The sequence below is a fragment of the Schistocerca nitens genome, chromosome 8, assembly GCF_023898315.1.
Source record: "Schistocerca nitens isolate TAMUIC-IGC-003100 chromosome 8, iqSchNite1.1, whole genome shotgun sequence".
In the NCBI taxonomy this organism is placed as follows: Eukaryota; Metazoa; Arthropoda; class Insecta; order Orthoptera; family Acrididae; genus Schistocerca; species Schistocerca nitens.
Window position 1 is genome coordinate 58,277,224 of NC_064621.1, and position 14,441 is coordinate 58,291,664.

At 43.4% G+C, this 14,441-nt stretch overlaps 1 protein-coding gene across 1 annotated transcript in view; it reads right to left on the reverse strand.

Annotated features, from left to right (window-relative positions):
- LOC126199039 (protein white-like) overlaps positions 1–14,441 on the reverse strand; it is a 311,297-nt gene that overhangs the window by 222,330 nt on the left and 74,526 nt on the right. The window contains exon 3 of the mRNA XM_049935743.1: positions 9,832–10,061. Coding sequence (XP_049791700.1) covers positions 9,832–10,061 — 230 coding nt within the window. The remainder of the gene's footprint in view (positions 1–9,831; positions 10,062–14,441) is intronic.

The following is a 14,441-nucleotide window of genomic DNA, read 5'->3' on the forward strand; positions in this document are numbered from 1 at the left end:
AATAGAAGTCCGAGGGAGCCACGTCTGGAGAATAGGTGGGATGTGAAATGAGTTGGAATCCTATTTCCATTAATTTTGCGACTACAACTGCTGAGGTGTATGCTGGTGCATTGCCGCGATGGAAAAGGACTTTTTTGCAGTCCTATCGCCGGCGTTTTTCTTGCAACTCGGTTTTCAAACGGTCCAATAACGATGAATAATATTCACCTGTAATAGTTTTACCCTTTTCCAGATAGTCGATGAGGATTATCCCTTGCGAATCCCAAAAGACAGTCGCCATAACCTTTCCGGCCGAAGGAATGGTCTTCCCTTTTTTTGGTGTAGATTATCCCTTGGTAACCCATTGTTTAGATTGTTATTTGGTCTCAGGAGTATAGCAATGTATCCATGTTTCATCCACAGTGACGAAACGACGCTTAAAGTGCTGCGGATTCTTCCTGCAAACCATCCTTGCAACACTTCACACAATTCCGTTTTTGGTCAAGCGTGAGCAAGCGCGGAACCCATCTTGCGGATAGCTTTCTCATGTCCAAATGTTTATACAAAATATTAAGTGCCCGTTCATTCGAGATGGCGACAGCACTAGCAATCTCACGCACCTTAACTCTTCTGTCATCCATATCATGGATTTTATCAATGATTTCTGGAGTCGTAACCTCCACATGGCGTCCAGAACGTTCTGCATCACTTGTGTCCATATGACTACACCGAAAATTTTGAAACCACTTATAAATTGTTCTAATCGAAGGTGCAGAGTCACCGTAATGTTTATCAAGCTTCTCTTTAGTCTCCTGAGGCGTTTTGCCTGTCATAAAGTAATGTTTAATCACCACACGAGATTCTTTTTCGTCCATTTTTTGACAATCACTCGACTTCCTTAATTCACACGAATGTCAGACACAAAGAAACAGACCAAATGGCTGAAACTTGGTGTGCGTTCTTTCCAAAGCTGCTACTAACTAAACATGACCTCGATGCGCACCGGTGATGCCATCTCTCGAGCCTTGCATGGACTTTTCAAACGCCCCTCGTACTACTCGCTATGTGCCCCTCTCATCGTCACACAACCCACAAGATTCATACATGCAGTGTTAGAATAAGTTGTATTGGAAGATGTTACAAGCAAACCTCTAGAAGTGTGGAACCCTATATAAAACAGCTGTCTACGTATTGGTCGCAGCAAGCAAGTAGTCGTGCGACATAAACAAAAACTGGTAGGTGTCTTTCTACATGTAGGTGTGTTTCTACGTCTGAAAGGTGATGTCGATTCAAATTTCGAGCCAACCGCACAAGAGTGGTGCTAGTAGCGCCACTATGAGGATGCAAACCACATTTGTTTTCAATACACGCTGTTAAGGCTAGGCGCAAATTGAGACTCGTACAGCACGTGTGACGTGACACGACACTACAGCGCGACACGCACGTGCCGCACGAGTCGCGCTGGTCCAGTGCATATTGCGCCGCGTACACCATACTTCGCACGCGCTGACTGGCGACGCTCTGCGCTGACAGAACCGAAGCGCGAACAACCTGTTATCTTTCACTGACGATTTTACAGAAACTATTGACTGAAAATATACGATTTTTGCCTTACTTGTAGCGTTATATGTCATCTTCGTGACGAAGTGCCCATCACCTCGCTAATGACCATTCTTATTGAGATGTACACATTTTAGTAAGACACTACGCAAAACTCAAAAAGTTTGCAACGAAAATTAGGGGTTGCTATGATTTTGAGTTTGGTGCTTATTACACCATATTTCGCTGCGTATGAAATTTAGCTAACATTCTGAATTTTTGTGTAGACTTGGGAGGAGGTCTCTATCTGCCTCCGATCTCGAGAAAGTGTATCCCACGTAGTAGCGCGCTCACTTGCGATCTCACGCCCGCGAGAATGAAATACTCGCAACATCTCTCATATCTCCTAAACCGCTTGAGACATCGAAACGAAAGTTTGGCGAATGATAGCACACGGAGGAGAGTGTTTTGCCAACTCTTACACACACGGAACGTTCTTATCTATGGTGATATATCAGTACTTATACTTCCCTTTCTATTTATTTTATTCCAGTGACTAATTTTTAAGAGTTATCGACAGCTAGCGAAACAAGAACTTCTTACGAAGAAAATAAACATGAAATTTCGTCTTTTATGTTACTGCAAACCGACACTACGAGGTTTCTCGTAAGCTATTGAGCTCTGTGATTGCCAATTACTTGTTTAATGAGGCACCCATTTCGGAATTCTGTCTCAATAGCTGCTGTGAGATGAGTTTAGCAAATTACACTGTGACAAAGGAAGTACAATTAAACCAGTCACCAAGAGAAATGTGGCCGTTACTCACAAACGGCGATGCTTCTTCGAATGAGAAAAGGTTAACAACTCTCACAAAAATAGATTGCCAATTCTGTTGGAATTTTGGTGGAATCCCCGTAACCCATCGTATTTTTGACACTGAGCGACTGGAATGGAAACTTAGCAAAGGATTTTATTCCTTCTCTTGATCTGAGCAGTATTAAAATAATGACGAGCGTTCCTTCAGGCGGAATGATAGGCACATGCCAGATACTGGTTACTCCCCTACGGCTTGCCAAACTGACAATGTCTGATCGCGAATAAAATAGTTGTTATTGAGAAAAATAAACAATTGATCTGTCGCACAACACAATGGTCAGTGTTTTGTCAGCAGCGGAGGATAATGCGTGCGACAGGAATGCACAAACTAGCCATGTGTGCCTTGTGAGTTGGAGTTCAAAAACATTGTCATGAAAGTAGGTCTGCCTTGGTCAGCAGTACATTTCAACAAATTAAATATATCTAATCATAACATTCCTACTTTCGTAATAATACCGACCATTTTCTTCATTTGTGTAGCCTGTTGTATAATTAGTTTAGTAATGCTGATAATGTGCATGCAACAATTGAAATGCTTTTTCTCATCAAGGGGAACCAATTAAAACATTGTTATTTGTGACTGCTTTTCCACTGTTTCTAGATTGCTGTGGAAATGTGATGTTCACACGCATGTAGTACAGTGTGTCATATTACATTATTACATCGATATCAGAGTATTCACAGTGAGACTTCTATACTTCAGATCTTTTTACGAGGAGCACAAAGGGATCACACCTGTGGAGATTATCCCTTTCTAAATTTTTGTAACAGATCGTACAGATACGCCAGCATACTAGGCAGTGAGAAGATAGCCTTGTTTTACTTTCCTGCCTTGATTCTTAATCACATGATTTTATAATATTCCCTGCTCCCTTATTCACTGCGCCGGCCGTTGTGGCCGTGCAGTTCTAGGCGCTTCAGTTTGGAACCGCGTGACCGCTACGGTCGCAGGTTCGAATCCTGCCTCTGCCATGGATGTGTGTGACGTCCTTAGATTAGTTAGGTTTAAGTAGTTCTTAGTTCTAGGGGACTGATGACCTGAGAAGTTAAGTCCCATAGTGCTCGGAGCCATTTGAACCATTATTGCCCGCATCTCGTGGTCGTGCGGTAGCGTTCTCGCTTCCCACGCCCGGGTTCCCGGGTTCGATTCCCGGCGGGGTCAGGGATTTTCTCTGCCTCGTGATGGCTGGGTGTTGTGTGCTGTCCTTAGGTTAGTTAGGTTTAAGTAGTTCTAAGTTCTAGGGAACTTATGACCACAGCAGTTGAGTCCCATAGTGCTCAGAGCCATTTGAACCATTTGAACCATTATTCACTGCACTGTGTCCCTTCTTGCGATCTGAAAACATCGCGGAGGCATGATACAATTCCAGCGGCCAATGGCTCATCAGTTACTGAAGTATGCATTTTTCTTGACACAAGAAAAACAAAACAAAACTATACAGATATAAATAACAGAAAAGTATAACTTGAAAAAAAGAGACAGCATTGGTCGTATATTTTTTACTATTGCAAAATCGATTTTGTGTCACTGAGTGACCATCTTCAGTGCTAGAAGTTAGAAAAATTTTTCCACATTACGATCAGAGAGTACAACATAGAAAATCACAATTACATCTGCATATGAACATAACACTTGTTAGAAACAAACCTATATTGTATAACTTAAATTGGGATGCACTGTTGTCACTAAGCTTACGGCGATCACATAGACTGAGGTCGCTGTTTACCTGCACTTGTTCAGCAGACCTCGGTGTGACGGGGCTTGACACGCCCTCTATGTGACATGTGTCACGTGAAGACATAGTATTATTGGTTTTGCGAATTATTAACACTAACTAACTCTTGTACTTTTGTGAATGGTGTAGTAATTCAAATTTAAAATGTACGTACAACACATAGCAGACGCAGGAAAATATCTAAAATACATTGGCATATTGTTTTTTATAAACTATAAAATATGCCAATGTATTTTAGATATTTTCCTGCGTCTGCTATGTGTTGTACGTACATTTTAAATTTGAATTACTACACCATTCACAAAAGTACAAGAGTTAGTTAGTGTTAATAATTCGCAAAACCAATAATACTATGTCTTCACGTGACACATGTCACATAGAGGGCGTGTCAAGCCCCGTCACACCGACGTCTGCTGAACAAGTGCAGGTAAACAGCGACCTCAGTCTATGTGATCGCCGTAAGCTTAGTGACAACAGTGCATCCCAATTTAAGTTATACAATATAGGTTTGTTTCTAACAAGTGTTATGTTCATATGCAGATGTAATTGTGATTTTCTATGTTGTACTCTCTGATCGTAATGTGGAAAAATTTTTCTAACTTCTAGCACTGAAGATGGTCACTCAGTGACACAAAATCGATTTTGCAATAGTAAAAAATATACGACCAATGCTGTCTCTTTTTTTCAAGTAAACCTGTTATCTGGTCGTGGTGCACAGGACAACATGGAGTCGCCAATCAAGAAAAGTATAACGTACTAACGATGAAAGCCGGAGCGTTTAAATTGCGAAAAACGAAATACTACCCAAAGGCAATAAAATTTAGTACACAGTGAGGCAAAATTTATCGTATGGGCAATACTACCACTGCTGATATGCGCCGTTCCGATGTGAGCATATGGCCGGGCTACTGTTCCGCTCCCAGCCTCAAATTTCCCACGGTGCTAGCGAGGCGCGCGCGACGCGCGGCGCGAGAAACTGTGCCTCAACCAGAACGCCGCGCGACCTGGCGCAGGCGCATGTCGCGTCCCAGTCGCGTCGCGTCGCAATTTGCGCGGTCCCATTTGAACCTGCGATGTCACAAAACACGCGCTGCGCTGCGTCGCGCCACACGCGCTATACGCGTCTCAATTTGCGCCTAGCCTAACGGTCGTGAGCGTTAGTTACCTTCGACAATGGATGTAGTGAGTTGATGTTAACGTAGAACGCCTTGAAGGCGAAAAAGACGTTATCATCAACACGTCATTGCGTTTGAATGAGGTCGTGTAATAGGGGCTACGAGAATCTTGATGCCCCTTCTGCGATGCTGCAGAAAGACTTGGCAGGAATGTAGCCACTGCTGGGAGCGCTGGTCACGATAATGTACAACCGCAAGAAGACTGAGCTCCCGGCGGTCACGTGGCAGTACAGAGAGGGAAAAACCATCGTGTCCGACGTATGGCTGTGACTCATCGTACTGCAACTGCAGCAGCACTTTGAGCAGCAGTTGGCTTCACAGTGACACAACGAACTGTTACAAATCGACAGCAACTGCATAAATATTAATTTTAATTTTAATAATCAACAGCCAGAGTTGCACCGTTTACCTACAATTTACCTAAGTTTCAGTCGGGATAACCCAGCCTTCTTCAGAATAATAGTAACTATCGTTTGTCCATAGTGGACATCGTCAAGCTAAAACTACAAATCCATAAATTATCGTCAGACTGTAAAACTTATCTGGCGGAATTAAAGCTGTGAGGAGGGATCGTGAGTCGTGCTTGGGTAGCTCAGTTGGCAGAGCACTTGCCCGCGAAAGGCAAAGGTCGCGAGTTCGAGTTTCGGTCCGGCACACAGTTTTAATCTGCCAGGAAGTTTCAGTTCCAGATAAGTTTTACAGTCTGACGATAATTTATGGATTTGTAGTTTTAGCTTGACCATGTCCACTATGGACAAACGGTAGTTACTGTTATTCTGAAGAAGGCTGGGTTATCCCGACTAATAGGTAAACTCTAGGTAAACTGTGCAACTGAGGCTGTTGATTATTAAAATTAAAATTAATGTTACAAATCGGTTACTTCAAGAGCAGCTACCTGACAGACACCCTGTAGCGTGTATTCCACTGACCGCAATCCAGCGCCATTGTGACTTCAGTGGTGTCAAGCAAGAGCCCATTGGAGAGCAGGGTGGAAGTCTGTTGTGTTTTCTAATGAAAGCTGGATCTGCCTCGGTGCCAGTTACGGCCTTGTGTTGGTTACAAGGAGGCCAGTTGAGAGCCTGCAACCAACGTGTCAGCATGCTAGGCACTCCGGGCCTACAACTGGATTTACGGTCTGGGGTGCAATTTCGTATGACAGGAGGAGCACTCTCATGCGTATTCCACTCATCCTAACGGCAAATTTGCACGTCCAACTGGCGACTAGAATTGTTGTGCTGGAATTCATGAACAGCATTTGAGGAGGTGGTTTTCAACAGGATAACGCTCGCCCACATACCTCTGTTGCAGCCCAACATGCTGTGCAGAGTGTCGACATGTTGTCTTGGTCTGCTGTTATCACCAGATCTGTCTCTAGTCGAGCACATATGGGACGTCATGAGACAACTCGAGCGTCATTCACAAACAGCGTCAACCGTCCTTGTATTGACCGTTCAAGTGCAACGGCATGGAACTTATACTGGTTGGGGAGAGAGGTGTATACATCAATTACCGGGAAGCTGCATCAAAAATTTCCCAGAAACGCGCGATGGCATACATTAAATAAATGTTAATCTCGTATTGACATCTTCAACTTTTGTAGTCCTGTCTTCCTCAGTTGCGTGTAATATTACGGTATATTGATAATTTTTACTTATAGACCGTCTGACAGCAACTGAATAAAACACAATTTTAGTGCCATACGCGTTTCGCCTTTATTTTCTGCAAGGCATCATCAGTAGCCTGGAATATGTAGATATGTTTGCTATTTAATCTACATTTTTGTCACTGTGCCTATAGGTTATAAACAGTTCTGGTGGTTGGTATTTCCTGTTAAGTAGTAATGTTTTGAAACGTACTTACAAGTTGCGTGGACAATTTCTTAGATATTACGCTCTTGTTGCATTTTTGGTGGTGTTCTTCTTCTTATGCATGACAATATGCGGTTTTTTTCCAGATTTCACAACACTATGAACTGAACGCTTGTTTCAATTCAGTGTTTTGGTTTCTGTTGCCGACTGTCAAATGTTTTTGCGAAAGATCTAATGTTATTACCAAACCTGCGAGTGTAGTTATTGAAGTATCTGTGATCTGTTCGTGTATGCATTTGCGTGTGTGTGTGTGTGTGTGTGTGTGTGTGTGTGTGTGTGTGTGTGTGTTTTGGTGTGATATAATTTTTTGTGCTGTGTGTGTATGTGTGTGTGTATATATTTTTGTATTTTGGTGTGGTAAAAATTTTTTTTTCATGTGGGCTGTGTGTGTGTGTGTTTTGGTGTGATATAATTTTTTGTGCTGTGTGTGTATATATTTTTGTATTTTGGTGTGGTACATTTTTTTTTTGGTGGGCTGTGTGTGTGTGTGTGTGTGTGTGTGTGTGTGTGTGTGTGTGTCCAGATGGTGAAGGGGGAAGAGTTTTTTTGTTTTATGTTATCATTTCCTTTATTAAGTGTAGTAGGGAGCCTGTGCTGATGTGTGTTTGTTCATTTACCAGATGTTTGTTTTCTGCTATGGCTTTCTGGATGTGGAAATTTTCTTGCGTTTGTATAAGATGTTTGTCATGGCTGCTTATTCTCATTATTTTCATTTCTTGTTCCATGTTTGTAGGATGATGGTTATGGTGTTTTAAATGCTCTGCAAATGTGGAATGGTTTGTTTCAACATCTGATATGTTCTTTGTATCGTGTTTAGGTTTGCCCAGGCTTATATGTTATTTTGAAGCCCTGTCTCTTTAGGATGTTTGCAACTCTGTGTGTCAGTTTATGTGTGTAGGTCATGGTGTACCATCTGGTTCTTTTCTGTGAGTTGTTGTCATTGTGTGTGTTTGTTGAGTGTGTTTGTAATTTTTCAGCTTGTGAGTTCTCTTGTATTCTGGAAATGTTGTGTTTTGTGTTCGTGTTTTTATTTTTTGATTGAGCCTGTGTACCACATGTGTGTCACACCCGTTGTTCCTAGCTATTTGTATGATTATACTTACTTCTTGCTCACAGTTTCTTTTGCTGAGTGGGATTCTGTTTAATCTATGTAACATGTGTCTTAGTGCTGCAAGTTTCTGGCTGTGGGGATGGTTGGATGTGGAATTTATTATTGTGTCAGCCACAGATGTTAAATGTATGTTTGCCATTTTCTTTATTTATTGTGACATCAAGAAAATTTATTTGATTTTCTTTTTCTTTCTCAAGTGTGAATTTTATGTTCTGGTGAGCTTTGTTTATTTTCGAATGGAGTTCATCTATTTTTTCACTTGGCTCATCTACCAGACAAATAATGTCATCCACGTATCTGTACCAAGATATGATATTGAAACTTTCATTAGTGGTTATCTTTTCAAATATATGATTTTCTAGGTGACTGATGAGAATGTTTGCTAGTGTTCCTGATATTGGGGATCCCACGGGCAGTCCATCACCTTGTAGATAATATTCATTCTCAAACTGAAAGTAGTTTTGTTCAGTTGTCAGTCTGAGCATATCTGTTATTTCTTTTATTGCATCTGTGGTGAGGTTGCTGTGGGATGAGAGATTTTGTTCTATGATTTCTATTGTTTCTGTGATAGGGATGGAGGCATACATATTTTCTATATCGAATGAAATCAGTGATGCTGTGTGTGATACCTGTATGTTCTGAATCTTTTCTGTTAGGTTTCCTGTTTTTATCACTGTTCTGTTGTTTTCTACTTTATAGTGTTTTGTAAGAAACTTTTGGAGGTGTTTGGCTATGTGGTATGTTGGGGCTTTCTTGAAGTTGGTAACAGCTCTCATTGGCATTCTGTCTTTATGTACTTTCGGTTGACTGCGGAGTGTTGGTGCTTGTGGGTTTTTCTGTGTTCTGTAGTATTTCTGTTTGTCTGTGAGTGTGTGTTCAATGTTTTTCAATGTTCGTTTCACGTTTGCCTGGAATCGTGTAGTTGGATCTGACTTCAGTTTTTGTATGGCATTGGTGTTTATGTATTCCTTGGTTTGTGTGAACAAAATAATTGTGAAATAAACATAGGACTGACAAGAGAACTAGTAAAAGAAGAAATAAAAGGCATAATGAAACAAACACAGCAGACACACAATGAGAACAACCAAACAGAAGCAGCCACTATGAAAAGGTTAAAACAAAAGTTAACAAACAATAACATATTAATAACAAGAGCAGACAAGGGAAATGTAACAGTACTCGTGGATAAAGAGCAATACATCACAAAGCAGATATAATGATACAGCCCTACGATATCTTTGACGTACGGAGACGGCGCGAATATTTATTTATATGTGTAGGCCATTTAAAGAACCTACACAAACTCCATCGTACAGGATGCTTGCATTCGACGTTCTGCCGGTTACACCGGTTATTAATAAACCAGCATTTTACATTTGCAGTGGCTTATCTCGCACTTACTTTAACCTGTGTTACTGCACTTAAATATATTACCTGGGCAGATGTATTCACGAAACTTCACTCCTCTGCATTAATTATTTTTTGGTGTTGCGATTTTTTTTTTCCGTCAATGTAGACGTAGACATGGGGGGTGGGCTGCGACTCACGTGGAAGATGAGGTGTTCGCGGACGGTGAGGGCGCCCACGAAGTAGTTCTGCTGGGCGACGTAGGCGGCGTGGGCGGCGAGGTGGGCGGCGTCGGCGGGCCGGCCGTTGAGCAGGCGCTCCCCCGAGTGGAGGGCGGCGCGGAAGGTGAGCGTCTGCAGCAGCGACGTCTTACCGGCGCCGCTGGAGCCCAGCACCGCCAGCAGCTCCCCGGGCAGCGCCTGGCCGCTCACTGCAACAGCCAGCCACGCCGTCATCCGACAGCGTGCTCGCAGTCTGTCAGACTGTCGGGCGCGTGGGGTCGACACCGACTCAAAGGAAGGCCTCGGGGCTTGTTGGTGACGTCACGTCAGCCAGGCACGGCCAACGCCAGGTCTGTTGCAGGCAGAAACGCCTGGGCGTGCTAGTCACTATAAATCTCTCATTTTTGGACAAAACGTTTGGTATAGTTTTGGATTCTGCAGTTTTATTTACATGAAAGATTTTCGTACTATCGTAAAGCTACAAATGAAGATCATAGTTCTGTTTTACTGAATCCTGTCGAAAATGGCTGACATCAAAATAAGTGTCCAAGGAATAGAAAAGCAACTGGAATCACTCAACAGAGGAAAGTCCACTGGACCTGACGCGAAAGAACTTGCCCCCCCCCCCCTTCTAACAGCTGTGTATCGCAAGTCTCCAGAGGAACGGAAGGTTCCAAATGATTGGAAAAGAGCACAGATAGTCCCAGTCTTCAAGAAGGGTCGTCGAGCAGATGCGCAAAACTATAGACCTATATCTCTGACGTCGATCTGTTGTAGAATTTTAGAACATGTTTTTTGCTCGAGTATCATGTCGTTTTTGGAAACCCAGAATCTACTCTGTAGGAATCAACATGGATTCCGGAAACAGCGATCGAGTGAGACCCAACTCGCTTTATTTGTTCATGAGACACAGAAAATATTAGATACAGGCTTCCAGGTAGATGCTACTTTCCTTGACTTCCGGAAGGCGTTCGATACAGTTCTGCACTGTCGCCTGATAAACAAAGTAAGAGCCTATGGAATATCAGACCAGCTCTGTGGCTGGATTGAAGAGTTTTTAGCAAACAGAACACAGCATGTTTTTATCAATGGAGAGACGTCTACAAACGTTAAAGTAACCTCTGGCGTGCCACAGGGGAGTGTTACGGGACCATTGCTTTTCACAATATATATAAATGACCTAGTACATAGTGTCAGAAGTTCCATGCGGCTTTTCGCGGATGATGCTGTAGTATACAGAGAAGTTGCAGCGTTAGGAAATTGTAGCGAAATGCAGGAAGATCTGCAGCGGATAGGAACTTGGTGCAGGGAGTGCCAACTGACCCTTAACATAGACAAATGTAATGTATCGCGAATACGTAGAAAGAAGGATCCTTTATTCTATGATTATATGATAGCGGAACAAACAATGGTAGCAGTTACTTCTGTAAAATATCTGGGAGTATGCGTGCGGAACGATTCGAAGTGGAATTATCATATAAAATTATTTGTTGGTAAGGCGGGTGCCAGGTTGAGATTCATTGGGAGAGTCCTTAGAAAAGTAGTCCATCAACAAAGGAGGTGGTTTACAAAACACTCGTTCGACCTATACTTGAGTATTGCCCATCAATGTTGGAGCCGTACCAGGTCGGGTTGACGGAGGAGATAGAGAAGATCCAAAGAAGAGCGGCAGGTTTCGTCAAAGGGTTATTTGGTAAGCGTGATAGCGTTACGGAGATGTTTAGCAAAATCAAGTGGCAGACTCTGCAAGAGAGGCGCTCTGCATCGCGGTGTAGCTTGCTGTCCAGGTTTCGAGAGGGTGCGTTTCCGGACGAGGTATCGAATATATTGCTTCCCCCTACTTCCCCTGCCAAGGAGATCACGAATGTAAAATTAGAGAGATTCGAGCGCGCACGGAAGCTTTCAGACAGTCGTTATTCCCGCGAACCATACGCGACTGGAACAGAAAAGGGAGGTAATGACAGTGGCACGTAAAGTGCCCTCCGTCACTCACCGTTGGGTGGCTTGCGGAGTATAAACGTAGATGTAGATGAAATTAGAGCTCGTACTGAGGCGTTCAGACAGTCGTTTTTCCCTCGCGCGATCCGTGAGTGGAACAGTGGGAGGGGGATATGACTTTGGCGCGAATTGTGCCCTCCGCCACACACAGCTTGGTGGCTAGCGGAGTATAGATGTAGATGTAGAACAAACGTAGATCAGTATGAGAAGATGCTTTGCCCCATTGTAGGCATCGGAAATTTTACTTTCAAGTAACTATATTTACTTGATCCATTTTGTTATCGAAACTTACCCCAACCCCCTTACAATGAACTCGTTTCTTTTATTTATTTACTTCTTTTCGTTTGACATCGTCACTGGAAATGTGAACTAATTTACATGTGTAAATGTCCAACTGTTGCCAGTCATTAGATTTCTGTCGTTTTCAACGAAAGCCGGCCGCGGTGGTGTAGCGGTTCTAGGCGCTCAGTCCGGAACCGCGCGACTGCTACGGTCGCAGGTTCGAATCCTGCCTCGGGCATGGATGTGTGTGATGTCCTTAGGTTAGTTAGGTTTAAGTAGTTCTAAGTTATAGGGGACTGATGACCACAGATGTTAAGTCCCATAGTGCTCAGAGCCATTTTTCAACGAAAGGAATTCTAAACAGGAAACAAAATAGCTTCATACATCGAAAATACTGCTGAGATTAAACTTTTTTAAACATGCACATTAGAAAAGATAAATAATCCCCTCTTGTAACTGAAAGGAGAAACTTTATAAGATAAAAAAATTTTATTTTATAAAACAAGTATCTCTCTTTTGCCTCTTCTTCTGTCCCGCTCACCTTCCCCAAACGTGTAAAATCGCAAGATATTTCATTAACATTCAGTGCTCCTCACCCCATAGTCAACCAAGATACCTGAAGAAGAGCACCAATATGTTCACAGTTTCTTGTAAAAGCAACCCAGTACAAACGTAACTTCCTCTGATTTACACATAAGGTAAGGAAGCACGAATTCTGTTGTTGCTGGACCATGAAGTTGTTTTTGTATGTCAATCCTTAAAACAGGTGGAAATTTAAGTTCAGCAGTACATTATCTGTTTAGAAGTGTAATGAATTGCACAATTAATTGATTGCAGAAATCTCTCAGAACAATGTGTGTTGGTCAACTACCGCCAATAGTTTCACATTTTCCTGTGTCAGAGAGGGAGACACCACCATTATGACTGTGCCTGCAACAGACCTGGCGTTGGACGTGCCTAGCTGGCGTGACGTCACGAACAAGCGCCGAGGCCTTCCTTTGAGTCGGTAGGGTGCGCCTCAGAAATACGGGGTGTCAGACTAGAAGCGGAAGGGGCGAGTAGAGGACAATGAAACAAGCAACCCCGTACATATTATAAAAATAGATGTACGTTCACCCACTGGTGTGAGAACAGTAATGGAGTAGCGGCATGCACATTCACAGATGACGGTAGGATGGCGTAAACGACTGACCAAGGGCAACGCCTTAGCGCAGCTGCCGTTTGCACTCAGGTGACTAATGTTCGACTTGATTATGGCAGCACGCCGGGAATTACACTACTGGCCATTGAAATTGCTACACCACGAAGATGACGTGCTACAGACGCGGAATTTAACCGACAGGAAGAAGATGGTCTGATATGGAAATGATTAGCTATTCAGACCATTCACACAAGGCTGCCGCCGGTGACGACACCTACTACTTGCTGACATGAGGAAAGTTTCCAACCGATTTCTCATACACAAACAGCAGTTGACCGGCGTAGCCTGCTGAAACGTTGTTGCGATGCCTCGTGTAAGGAGGAGAAATGCGTACCATCACGTTTCCGACTTTGATAACGGTCGGATTGTAACCTATCGCGATTGCGGTTTATTGTATCGCGACATGGCTGCTCGCGTTGGTCGAGATCCAGTGACTGTTAGCAGAATATGGAGTCGGTGGGTTCAGGAAGGTAATACGGAACGCCGTGCTGGATCCCAACGGCCTCGTATCATTAGCAGTCGAGATGACAGGCACCTTATCCTCATGGCTGTGACGGATCGTGCAGCCACTTCTCGATCTCTGAGTCAGCAGATGGGGACGTTTACAAGACAACAACCATCTGCACGAACAGTTCGACGACGTTTGCAGCAGCATGGACTATCAGCTCGGAGACCATGGCTGCGGTTACCGTTGACGCTGCATCACAGACAGGAGCGCCTGCGACGGTGTACTCAACGACGAACCTGGGTGCACAAATGGCAAAACGTCATTTTTTCAGATGAATCCAGTTACTGTTTACAGCATCATGACGGACGCATCCGTGTTTGGCGACATCGCCGTGAACGCACATTGGAAGCGTGTATTCGTCATCGCCATACTGGCGTATCACCCGGCGTGATGGTATGGGGTGACGGTGGTTTCACGTCTCGGTCACCTCTTGTTCGTATTGACGGCACTTTGAACAGTGGACGTTACATTTCAGATGTGTTACGACCCGTGGCTCTACCCTTCATTCGATCCCTGTGAAACCCTACATTTCAGCAGAATAATGCACGACCGCATGTTGCTGGTCCTGTACGGCCCTTTCTGGATACAGAAAATGTTCGA